The sequence below is a fragment of the Sarcophilus harrisii genome, chromosome 1, assembly GCF_902635505.1.
Source record: "Sarcophilus harrisii chromosome 1, mSarHar1.11, whole genome shotgun sequence".
NCBI lineage: Eukaryota > Metazoa > Chordata > Mammalia > Dasyuromorphia > Dasyuridae > Sarcophilus > Sarcophilus harrisii.
This window is the reverse complement of record NC_045426.1, coordinates 590,098,779-590,111,811: the sequence shown is the minus strand read 5'-3', so window position 1 is coordinate 590,111,811 and position 13,033 is coordinate 590,098,779. Positions and strand designations below refer to the sequence as shown.

Here is a 13,033-nt window from a genome sequence, read left to right as displayed (position 1 = left end):
AAACACACACGCATCAACAAAAACAAACTATTGAAGATATATTTGCTTAACTAAGGGCAAAGGAGGGGAAAATACTATTAGAAAAGGCTAACAATAATAATCATAAGTAGCACTTATATAACATTTAATGATCTCATAATTCTCTTCAAGAATGAAAAATAAAAACCACACCAGGTTTATGAAGCACTCTAAAAATATTATTTCATTTTATTCCCACAGCAACCTTGTGAGATAGACATTATTATCATCCATTTTACAAATTAAGAATATGAGGCAGACAAAGGTTTAAATGAGTTATACCTCAGAGTTGAACAGCAATCTGAGATTTTCCTAATTTCAGGTCCAGCATTCTCTCCATTGTATCGCAGGTGATACAGCTAAAAAGAGACTGGCTTCCTTTTAAATAAAGTAAGCAGAAGTGTGACTACTTTTCTGATCTATTAAACTGAATTAAATGTTTTTAAATATTATTTGAAGGCAGCTAAGTGGTACAGTATATAGAGCACCAACCCTAGAGTCATGAGGACACTAACTAGCTCTGAGAAACTGAACAAGTCACTTCATCCTGTTTGCCTCAGTTTCCTCATCTGTAAAATGTGCTGTTGAAGGAAATGGCCAATCACACCAGTTCCTTTGCCAAGAAAATCCCAAATGAGGTCACAAAGAGTCAGACACAACTAATCAGCTAAACAATAAAATATTTGAAGGACTCTGATAGGCACCAGAGATACAAAGCAAAAAACAAAACAAAAAAAAACACAACAATTCCTTCCTTAATTGAACTTATATTTTTCCAGAGGGCATTGGGATAATATAATCTCTATGGGCCTAAGCATTTCATCTATAAAGTGTAAAATTAATAATTTCAACTAACTGAACCCTAAGGTTTCTTCATTAATCAGGTCAAAAATCAGAACAAGAATTTTCCTAATGACATGAACTAGTAAAACTAATTCAATATTATATTTACTAAGCATAATGGCAAACTGAAGAATCTCATATTATGCTTTATAGATAGATACTAGTTAAAGGAACTTAGGATGCCTAATCTAGAAAGATAAAGTTCAGAGTGACATATTATGACTGCTCTGAAGTTTTCAAAGCAGTCAAGAAGAGGAAACAGATTTGTTTGCTTTGGCCTATAGAGCAGAACCAAGAATGATGGGTACAAAGACATATTTAGTTTTGAATATCATAGCAATTAAAGATAATCAAAAAGTCTAAAAGATACCCCCAAGAGATAGTGGATTCTATTTCACTGGAAGTCCTCAAGCAAAAACTAGGAGGCCAGTTATGAATTATGTTTAGAAAGGATGCTTGGTCAGGTATTTGTAGACCAGATGGTTTCTGAGGTCCTTTTCAACTATGGACTCCTGTGATTCTGTAATGTCTCAATAGTATACTAAATTTGTCTACTCCCAAGTCTGTGATAGAGAATTGTGGGCCTATTAAAGATTCATTAAAGTGATGGAAGAGGCCCTTATACCAGGTCATGAGAGTAGGAAGTAGGAAAGTTAGTTCATTGAAGCAATAAAATGGGGGTTATTTGTCCTTTACAGAGTCTTCTGTGAATGTAAATTTCCCAATATTGGAATATATATTAAAACACAAAAGCATTCCCATTTTTTGTCCTTAACAAAAAAATGAAAGAATTAATCTTAAGAAAACAATGGTGGAATTTCACTCATCCTCCCCTTCTCTTTGCAAAACAAAGAGGGTTTTTGTGTTCTTTAGCTTTCAGTGCATTAGAATTTATGTTGTTTGCATTGAATTCTCGACATTTCCAGATTAAGCAAACCTTACTTTCCTTTGCTCCAGGAAGAAGCAGTGTTGAATACAGCTTATTAAGTCTGTACTTTGAGTCTATAAACACAACCCAGCTGCTTCTATATTCCCACTTTGAAAAATGGGAACTAGGTTTTCTCTGGTTAGCTTTTTTTTTCTAAAGTTGCTACAAGTTTATGTTCATGTTACAGAAAATATCAACTGTATAGCTTTCTTTTTCTTTGACATTATTCCCTTAAATAGAACTGCAATCAAAGAGAGGTCAGCTGTATCAAAACAGAAATTGCCAAAATGTATCTGACATTAATCTTTTCCTAAAGATTTTATTAGTGTTACTTTAAGGTGGGAGGAAAAAAAGCACACTCAGTGGAATTAAAAAAAAAAAAACCCTAAGAATTCATTTAATAATCTATAAAACTTATTTTAAGGAGTCAATATGATATAGTATGCAGTATTGAATTTAGAATCTAGACATCTAAATTCAAATCCTGGTTTTCATCTATTATATCTGTTATCTGGGGAAAATTGTTGAGCCTACCTCAACCTTAGTTTTCTCATCTTTGTGATGGGAAAGAGAGAGAGAGGGGGGGGGGGAGGGAGGTAGGTACAGAAAGGGGGATGGAGAAACAGACAAATAGGAAGAGAGAGGATAGTTGGCTAGATGTTAGAGAGAAAGAGATGAAAGACAGAGATAAATGGACAGGTCAAGGGAGGTAATAAATAATAGAGAGGTAAATAAATGATAGAGGTGATAGATTGATACATCCAGGTATATCAACTACTGCCCAAGGTAACTGTGAGAAAAGTGATTTTTTTTAATGTCTAAAAGGATTATAGAAATATAGAACATGACTGATGCTGAGCAAAACAAACAGAATCAGGAATACAATGTACACAGTAATAGCAAAATTGTAGGATGATTAACTATGAAAGACTTGGTTCTTCTCAGCAGTTCAAGGATCCAAGGCAATCCCAATAAATTTGGATAGAAAACACCATCCATATCCAGAGAGAGCACTATGGAGATTGAATGTAAATCAATACATGCTAAATTCACTTTTTTTCCCTGTTTTTTTTTTCTTTCATGGTTTTTCCCTTTTGTTCTGATTTTTCCCTTCCAACATGATTCAAAAATAAAAAAACAAACAAATGGGCATGTATAACAAAAAACGTGCTATGTACCCAGAAGTTATTTAGGAGCCAGAATGGTAAGTGAGTCAGTAGAGAGGTGAAATAAGTTATGAGAGATATTTTGGCAAGAGAATTAACAAGATATAGCAACTAAATAGAGCCAAAAATAACAACCAATTTGCAAACCTGGGTAATTAGAAATAAGGTAATATCCCAGACAAAAATAAAAATTTGAAGATAGAGGTGGATATGATGAAGGAATAAATGAGTTCAGCTTTGAACATGCTGAGTTTGGAGTAGGTTGAAGATATTATTTTGAAGTATTTAATAGGAAATTGAGAATTCAGGATTATAGCTCAGGACACAGAGCAGGATGTGTAGAATTTATAGCCATCTGTATATATATTCCTTTGGGTGATGCAAACTTAATTTTATTGAACATTGAACATGGTAGGAATATCTTGCTATATATATATATATATATATATATATATATATGACATAATCTTATATGAATATGATTGCCATATATAAATATGACATGAATAGGGCAATATGAATAGGGCAAAAATAAAATGAGGTATTAGGAAGGCAGGGGGGAGAATAAGAAAGGACAAAACCTTTGACTAGGAAGGGAGAAGAATATCAAAATCAATCTCCTGTAAGTCTTTTAACTGCATCCTTACTTACATAGATGATCATTTTACCCTTGAAAACTAATGAAGTCAACAAGTGAGAGTGAGGTTTAGGTTTTGGGATTCCCTTTGTTAGGAAAACAAAATATGATGAGGTTTAGATTTAGGGTTGTCAAGGAAACAAAATGATGAGATTAGAATTCCTGGTGGTCAGATGAGTTAAATGATGAGGTCTAGTGGCAGGTTCCGGGTTCAGGGAACCAAATGGAGAGGTTAGGCTTCCCTATACCCCCTTGAGATTCGGCACATGAGTAGGGAGTTTTGGGAACCTTCCTTCTAGTGGCACAGAGATTCTTTGTAAAGGAATTTACAAACCCCAAAACTTAGATTGATAAAAGAGGTTTATTAAAGGCAGCCTTTGCTATGCATGACCAGAAAGGCTGAATTCCTTAGTGGAGGAGTCCTGGCAAAGAAATAAAGTTTAGAGAAATTTCTACAGAGAAGCATAAAGTCTCGCTTAGGGAAATAGGTGAGGGAGATAAAGAGAGGGTCGCGCTGGAGGACAATATTGTTCCAGTGGGCAGGGGTTTCCTTGGCATAGCATGACATAGCATAGCATGTCATGGCATGTCAGGTCATCTGCAAAGAAATGAGTTTAAAATTGCCATTTTTATAAGGAAGTCATTGGCTACAAGCTAAGACCTGCTCCCCATTCTGATGAGGCTGGTGGGTGGAGTTGGAATTGAATAGAAAATCTTCAATTGAATAGGTTCTTTCTTCAATTCAATAGGATTAGTATCTCTACCTCTGAACTCAACCAGCCCCATACAGACAACAGAATGAAGCTGCTTGTCTTTGGGTGGGATCCCCACAGTGGCAGGATTCAAGGAGAATTTGTCCTTCAAGGAGTTTTAAGAGTTTTAAGATCCTTTCAAGAGGACATAGAAATATTTTTTTAAAAGTCATAGTCTTGTGGTACGTTCATAGTTTGGGAATCTAACAGGTAATAAGAAAGCAAAGAAGATTTTAGGAATGGCCACATAGGTAGGAGGAAAACAATGAGAAAGCAATGTTAGAAATGAGATAGAAGAAACTATTGATTAGGAGGGAAAGTTATTACTTCAAATACTATAGATAAGTAGAAGGTGAGTAAGAAAAAATCCATCAGATTTTGTGATTAAGAAATTATTGGTAACATTGGAAAAAATAATTTCAATGGAGAGATAAGGGCAAAATCAGATTCCAAAGGGATAAGAAGTTACTGAAAGGAAAAGAATAAAGACATTAGATGTGAAGATCTGTTTTTGTAAATTTGATTTTGTAAGGGTTGAGGAAATCCAAATGATAACTTGAGGATAGTAGAAGCTAGTAAAGAATTTTTTTTCAGAATGGGAAATATTTGGATAAGTTTTAAGGTAGACAGAAGCAATTAGAAGAAATATTAAAGATTAGAGAGATGGAAAAAGGAGATAATAATAACGTTGGTCTTCTAGGTAAGATGAAAAAGGATATGTTAATTCATAGGTGTATATAGCTGAGTAGACCTTGACAAGCTGCATTGTCATTTAAAGCCTATCATCAAAGCCTATAATGAAGAAGCAGAAAATGGTGGATGCAGTTAATGAACTTAAAGGAAATTGTTTTTGTTGTCCCATCCTATTCAAAGGATTTCTTTTTCCTCATTCTCTCAGACTCCTACTACCTATTTTTCTTATTCATATTCTGGCAAGATATTCCTATTAATAATAAACAAATTATATTAATAATTACAATGTTTAATAAAATTAGGTTTATAATACAAAAAGGAATATGTGCATTTTAAGTTGAACTGCTTAAAAAGAGAATGAAACTTTTTTGAGATTATATTTTCATTTTGTATCATACTGTTTAGATCTACTGTGCTTGCTTAGTTTAGCCCTCATTAATTTATTGCATCTTGACTGCTTGACTGCTGAAACATATGTAATGAAATGGGCTATTCTTGAGGTAATGGGTTTCTCCTTATTGTATATTTAGTTGAATATTGTATCATTAGCCTTTGGGAATATTGTAAAAGAAGAGATTACTATTGCAAAATAGGCTGGATTAGGTAGCCTACAATGTCTTTCTCTTATAACTCTGAAATTCTGTGATTCTAAATCAGAAAAAAATATTTTTATGTATGCTGCTTGCTCTCTAATTGTCATTTTAATATTTATATTGATTAGCAGTTATTAGTGTAAACTTAATTATTTATGTGGCAAGCCCTTTCTCTTAATAAAATGTGATCTTTTGAGGGAAATGACTATATATATATATATTTTTTTTATTTTCTTTACCCAGGGCCTAACATAGTTTCTTGTCTATAATAAGGCCTCAATAAATGCTCTGAAAGTTTGGGCTGTTGAATCTATAATTTGTCTGGCAAAATGTTCAGTAAGTGTGTTACATGCTGGCCTTTTGATTGCAAAAGGTGCTTGTTTTGAGTCCTACATTCAGCATTAGGAAGGCCTAGTATTAAATAATGTCCTTGATATTTATTTATAGAAAATGATCTTTGGCAAGTCATTTCATATCTCTGGGCCCCAGTTACTTTATCTTTAAAGTAAGGGAGTTGAACTAGATAATCTCTATAATTCTTTTCAACTCTAAATCTGTGCTCTTATAATTCTGCTAACTGGGACACTGGACAAGTCACTTCACCATGTTTCCCATTTTCCTTATTGATAAATAAGGGTATCCTTAATCTTTGTTATAGCTCTAATGTTATGGATCCCTTGGCATCTAATAAAATTACAGACTTCTCAGAATAATGTTTTAAAATGCATAAATGTTTTAAAAACCACATAGGATTGCAGAGAAAATCAGTTCTATTGAAATATAATTGGGGGCTTGAAATCAGAAATATTTGGATTCAAATATTGCCTAAGGCATTAATTAGCTTCATGCTACTAGCACTCAAGCTTTCTTGGCCTTCCTTATATGTAATTTGAATAATGATTGCAACTATTTTATAAGATTGTTGTAAGGCTCAAATAAATTAACCTATTTTTAAGCTCTTTCCTAAACTTAAAATGGTATATAAAGTCCTTTGTCTATGTTGCTTCTGCTTCTATTACTATTACTGCTATGTTTGGACCTCATTTTCTTACCTAGTAAAATAAAGGGTGAGGATAGCAATAATAATATCTCTTAATATCCCTTCCAGCCCCAAATCTATAATGCTACAACCATTTATCAATGAAGCAATAATGTAAAGTCAAATACAAATAATCTATTTGCTTTGTGATTTTTTTTCTCACTTATTCCCCCAATCTGGGATGCTTTTTTTCAGGCTGGTGGTTTGATGCCTGTGGCCCATCCAATCTCAATGGGATGTTCTATACAGCTGGGCAGAATCATGGAAAGCTGAATGGAATCAAATGGCATTACTTCAAAGGCCCCAGCTATTCCTTACGATCCACAACAATGATGATCCGACCCTCTGACTTCTGAAAGCACCCCATCAAAAGCCATTTGAAGTCAAGGAACAGATACATTGAGCTAAACTACTACCAGAAGAGACTTCTTGTGCTAGCAGCCAGAAGCAAATAGTCTCAACTTCCCTCCACCTGCGTAGTAGTAACATGGAAGCACAGTTTTTCCTTTCTTTTGGTTTCAAGGCCTGATAAAATTCACCAAAGTCTCCCCTTGAGCTTCTGAGCCTAGATTTTTTGGGGAGCTAAAAGGAGTGTGCTTCACCCTTCCACTTGACAAAAAACAAAAAGAAATGAGTTGACTTTCTGGGTTTCATCTGCTACATCTGGAGCTCACCTTGAAATCCTGAGGACCAGATCGCCAATGCATTTTCTTTCATTGGAAAAAGGCCAATTAAAAAGAAGAGTATTGATTTCAGGAATCAAACAACAAAAATCAACTCACCATTATCCCTCCGGGGAAAAATAAATGTATTTCACCCATCAAGTGGCATTGCATCTATGCAAAGTATGACAAAGAAAGCTTTGGTTCTTGCACAGCTTAAATGAATGTCCAGGAGAAATATTCAGATCTTTGTTTTCTGAATGGATTCAATGTAGATGGATGGATTCTGCAGCCAGAATCACTTATCACACTTAATAGTTATTCTTAGTTAAAACATCTTCAAATGTTAAATTTACTTCACCTGGGGAAACACAATAAATGAACAATGTTAACAGTAGTAGATGGAAAATCTTCAATTCTTTCTGCTTTTAGGGGAAAGTCCACTGTTAATAGGCATGATCTTCCAACTAGGATTGTTAATATGAGAAGCAAATTTGTTTTCCTGTTGTTGCTGTTTTTTCCTCTCTCTAGTGTTGAAGCTTTTGTCCATATTAAAAGAAGACTGAATTTCTTATTGGAAAAGCCAGAGGAAAGTTTAAAGTATGTGAACTTTACCATGGAGAATTGTTATTTTGCAAATTTAATGATGGCATCTACTCTTTTTCATTTGACAGTATATGAAAAAGCAGCATTTGTGTGTGTATTAAACATAGTTTAACTGGAGCAGCTCATTTTATCATATTTTTTTTTGCATGTGCACTCTTAAAAGTGTTACTTCATTATGTTAAAACATTTTCCTGATCTCCAATGCTTCACTGCAGATAAAAGTTTTGCATTAACTGAAAGAAGTTTACAAAGTCACCTTTTCCCACCTTTCTATGAGAAAACCACTTTTTAGTCTAAGACAAATAAAAGAATAAATATTGTTATGAAATGTATATATAGTATGTTTATATTCATGGTAAAAAGTACATAACACGTAACTTGGCCATGCCATTTTCAGATAAATTAATGAAAATAAACATCTATTTGCAAAAAATATTAGCTGTTCCTTAAGATGCAATGAATCTGCATTTGGTTTTCCAGTAATGTCTCTGCCATATGAAGCCATCTCTGACATATTAAAAAGCATTATTTTGTGAAAAGAATCTTCATATGCTGTGTACACACAAACATACATCTATATATATATATAAGAGATAAAGGGGAATAGAAAAACATATCCACACATATAAACATAGGGGCAGGATGGTGACAGAAACACATAGATCAACATACATGGGTGTGGGATGGGAAGAGAATAGAATACATTCTTGAAGGAAGTTGTACCTTTGTTGGAAAAAGTCACACAGTTAATCAACCCAAAGACTATAATTTCTATTGTAAATAAACTTGGTTAAAATATTCCTGATAGATCTCCCATGTTGAAGTTACTTTCATCCAATTCGTACTTACATGAATCAAGAAAAATGAATGTGTGGTAAGGAGCTTTTCTTCTCAAAGTTGATATGTTATTTTTCTCAAAGGACCCCAAATGATCCAGTTTTGAGTTTAAGGAGATGGAATTTTACTCACTGACTCATCTTGCCTTAGCAGATTTTTTCCACTCAGAAGAAACAAAGTTGCAACATTTTGAAACATTTTTTTTTTCTATTCATGTATGATGCCACTGGTTTTATGTGAGAGTTGAATCAATGTTTGTCAAAGGGCAGGTTTTATTTTAATGTATCCAGGGACAGCTCCAAAACCATGCTGTCTAATGACTTTGATTGGTTGCGGTTTACAGATTATATTACTTAGCTTTCCTATGTTTTGTGGTTACTTCACACTTCTTCCATCACACTTTCTAGAAATCTTTGATAGTCTTCATTTTTGTGAAACAGGATGGGAGTGGAGAAAAGCCTGTGGGTTTGCTTTCCCTGTGTTTCTAATGAATATGTGAGTGTATATGTGTGTTTTGTGAATGTGTGTGTATGCATGTGTGTATGTATTCATGCCATGAATAAAATATAGCATCCCCCCAACTCGCTGCAAAAACAAAACAAGAGTTTATCTGGGTTTGAAAATGGAATATGGTTTTTCATTTTTCATAATAAAAACATTTTTAAATGGTCTCTGACTTCATATCTGGGCTATGTTTGAGGGATAAATTTCAGCAGCCACTTCATGCAGAATACTTTATGTGGTAGACATGCTGCTTTTAAAAGGTGCCATTTAATCTGGTAAAGCAATTCACTTAGGGAATTCAAAAGATTTTGTTGTTTTTGTTTTTTTCCCACTAAATACATGATGTGTCTTTATGTTAACATCAGCAGATCTCCATCAAAATCATTTCTGGGTGATCTCTAAAATATTGTGGAAAAGGGAAAAGTTGCCACAGGCATGAAGAAGGGCAACTGTCATGATTTTCTAAGAAGAGGAGAGTGACAATGGAGTTTACAGATTATAAACCAGTAAATTTGAGTTTTTTTCTGGCAAAGTTCCGTGCTATTAAAAGCATAGATGTGAACATGTAGGAAAGAAAGACAACATAATTTCATGAAGTTTAAGTCCTGCCAGAGTAATGACTTTTGCATTGGACAGGATTACTAGTTTGGTAAATCAGGAGAATATTATAGATATTAAAAAAAAAAAAGTCAAAAATTTTAATCCTGGAGGCCAATATAATGGTTCCTAAGGTCTGCTTGGTTTCCTTCTATTGGACTTTAGGAAATTTGTTTTAGGTGAAAAAAATCTTAATCTAGTCATAATCACTCTGATCCTCTAGGTAGGAAAAATTCTTAACTAGCAGAAGTTGAATTCACAGCCTAATCTTACATTTATTTCTATCTCTAGTTAGGTCCTGGTCTATTGGTATTTGAAAAAAAAAATAGTTTACTTAAAATATTGATATTCAAATCAGCTATAATATTATAGTTCATACGGATAGATAGGCACCAAGAAAAGAAATTGGGAAAACGCCCATCCTTATCACCCTTTCACCCAAACATGAATTTCTCAGTTTGAATCTTACTATCCATGATGCCCATAGAGGAAAAGATTATAAAGTATAATGTCTCCTTTATTTGATCTAGTTCAGTCCTTTCCTTGCTCCAACTTCTCAAATATAGACACTCAAATTTCTTCTTCCTCTGATAAGTGTTCATAATTTCTTATGTTATGTTCTTATGTTACATAATTTCTCACACAATGGTGTTAATTGATTCAAAAATTGAGAGCAAGCTCAGAGGATTGGTGTGGGGCCAAATGAATTAAACTATGTAAAATACTCTATTCACCTTTAAATTGTCTCAGTATATTCTATCACCATTGACAACTGTTGTTGCTGTTATTATGATTACTAACTACTATGTTTGGATCTTATTTTCTTATCAGGTAAAATAAAGTGATTGAAGCAGAAAATCTTAAGATTCCTTCCGGTTCTGAATCCATTCAGATATGACTATTTTCCAAGCAAGCAGTGAAGTCAAAGCACAATATTTTAATTCTTTGTCATTGTTTCCTCATTCATTTATATACAAGATTCTTTTCATGCTCAGTTTTGATGATTTGATTCAATCTTTAAAAAAAAAAAAGTATTTGCATTCAAGTGTCAGAATCAAATGGAGATGGTTTTGACTGCATCTTTACATGAAATATCCCGAATTGAGAGCAATATAGACTAGATGATAGAAAAAAAAAAAAATATGGGTTTAGACTTGGTTGAATGGCAAGACCTAAAGAATAATCATTAATGGCTTGGTGTTAAACAAGGACATTTTTCATATTCTAGGAATCTTTGGTTCACTCAATCCTATCCAATATTTTTTCTATGATTTGGAAAAAGGCTTATCAGACTGACAGATAACACAGATAAAATTAGTAGCAAATACTTTGGACAACAAGATTATAATACCAAAATACAGTGATGGGATGAATTTAATAACATTAATTTCAATGGGGATAAATGTCTTATTCTTGAGTTCAAATCTTTGACTTTATAAGTGTCCTTTTGTGGAGAAGGCATGAAATTTAAATGTGAGTTAACAATGTGATTAGCTGGAGATGGTCCAGAGGAAAGTAGTCAGACAGTTTGGATATCTTTAATTGTTTGTAATTTTCTATTTTTCCAGAATAGTATCTTTTATTGTAAAAATCAAGACTTTTAAGTTATTTGATGATAAAATATGAAAGGCAAGGATCATGATGGAAAAAAAATTCTATGCAAATATGAATTTAATCTGTTATATGTATACTCTTTTCTTGGGAAATATGGTATAAGGGGAGAGGGAACCAAACACTGTTCTTGAAGTCTGAAATTCTATATTCTCATCATGGTTCTGCTACTTAGCACCTTAAATTTAATGTTATTATTATCTTTTTTTTTTTAATTTTATCTTTCTCTCTCCCTCTCCCACCTTTTTTCTTCTCCATATCCAGTTTGTTTTACCCTTTTCTTTCCCAGTTCACACTGATACATACTGTTCAGACTCTTGGATGTCCCTGTTCATGAAGAAGCTCCTGAGCCTGAATCACCCTTTCTTCCCCCAGGCATAGGATACCAAGAAACTTGTTATGAAAGGTTACTGATCACTTCAGCTACCATAAGCTATCATTATTATCAACCCAAGAAATTTTTTCCCTTATTCAAGCATAATATTTTGAAAATGTTTTCAAGAAAAATTTCACAGTGGTTTACTAAAACTTCAAAACTTTTTTGACTATCAAATACTTCACACACACACACACACACACACACACACACATACCCTCCAATTGATGATGGTGGGTTATGTGTAGATGAATGAGCATTGTGTGTATTAGATTTCTCTGGAATTTTACATAGATTCAGAATTGTGAAAAAAAAAATGCTTAGCCAGTGGGTTCTGAATGTTTCCATGAAAACATTTGCAAATAGTTTAAAATATGGATATACAAATATGAATACGACTACCATCAACCTGAAATAAGGAAGATTGCCAATTTGGGGGAGAGGGGTAGCAAGGAATTAAAATGAATAAGTGTCATCAATTGGGGAATGGCTGAACAAGTTTCAGTAAAAGAAGTTAATGGAATATTATTGTTCTATTAAAAATGATGAACAAGCTGGTTTGGCCTAGAAAGATTTATATTTACTGATGCTGAGAGAAATGAACAGAACCAGGAATACATGATACACAATAATAGCAAGAATGTGCAATGATCAACTATGAAAGATTTGGTTCTTCTCAGTGATTCGGTGATCCAAAACAATTCCAATAGATTTTGGACAGAAAATGCCATCTGCATCCAAGGAAAAGAACCAAGAAGACTGAATGTAGATCAACACATGCTATGTTCACTTCTTTTTTCTGGTTTTTTTTTTTTTTAATCTTTCCTATGATTTTTCTCTTTTGCTCTGATTTTTCTCTCTCAACATGATTCATAAAATAATGTTTATTAAAAATAAATACATTTACTAGGGGAAAAAAAGAAGACTGCCAAAACAGCAAAAATAAGAATCTTTGTATTGAATCAAGGGAATTGTAATCTCTGGCCACATATAGAACTAGGACTCGAGTGTCCAAGAGGGATACAGAAGGAGCAGGGTTCAATATACTTCAGTAGTGAGGGATTCTTATGGGAGGCACAACTTTGAGACAGTGTTAGATAAGTTGGTTTACACAGCAAGCAAATATCCACAAAGAGAACTGAGGAAGGCTAGAAGAAAGGAGTAAAATCTG

At 33.5% G+C, this 13,033-nt stretch overlaps 1 protein-coding gene across 2 annotated transcripts in view; it reads left to right on the top strand.

Moving 5' to 3' along the window:
• ANGPT1 (angiopoietin 1) overlaps nt 1-9,445 on the top strand; it is a 331,085-nt gene extending 321,640 nt beyond the window's left edge. For both annotated transcript variants that reach the window (XM_031947117.1, XM_031947116.1), the window contains exon 9: nt 6,865-9,445. In XM_031947117.1, the coding sequence (XP_031802977.1) occupies nt 6,865-7,025 (161 nt within the window). In that variant the 3' untranslated portion in view covers nt 7,026-9,445. The remainder of the gene's footprint in view (nt 1-6,864) is intronic.
• Nucleotides 9,446-13,033: the final 3,588 nt, after the last annotated feature.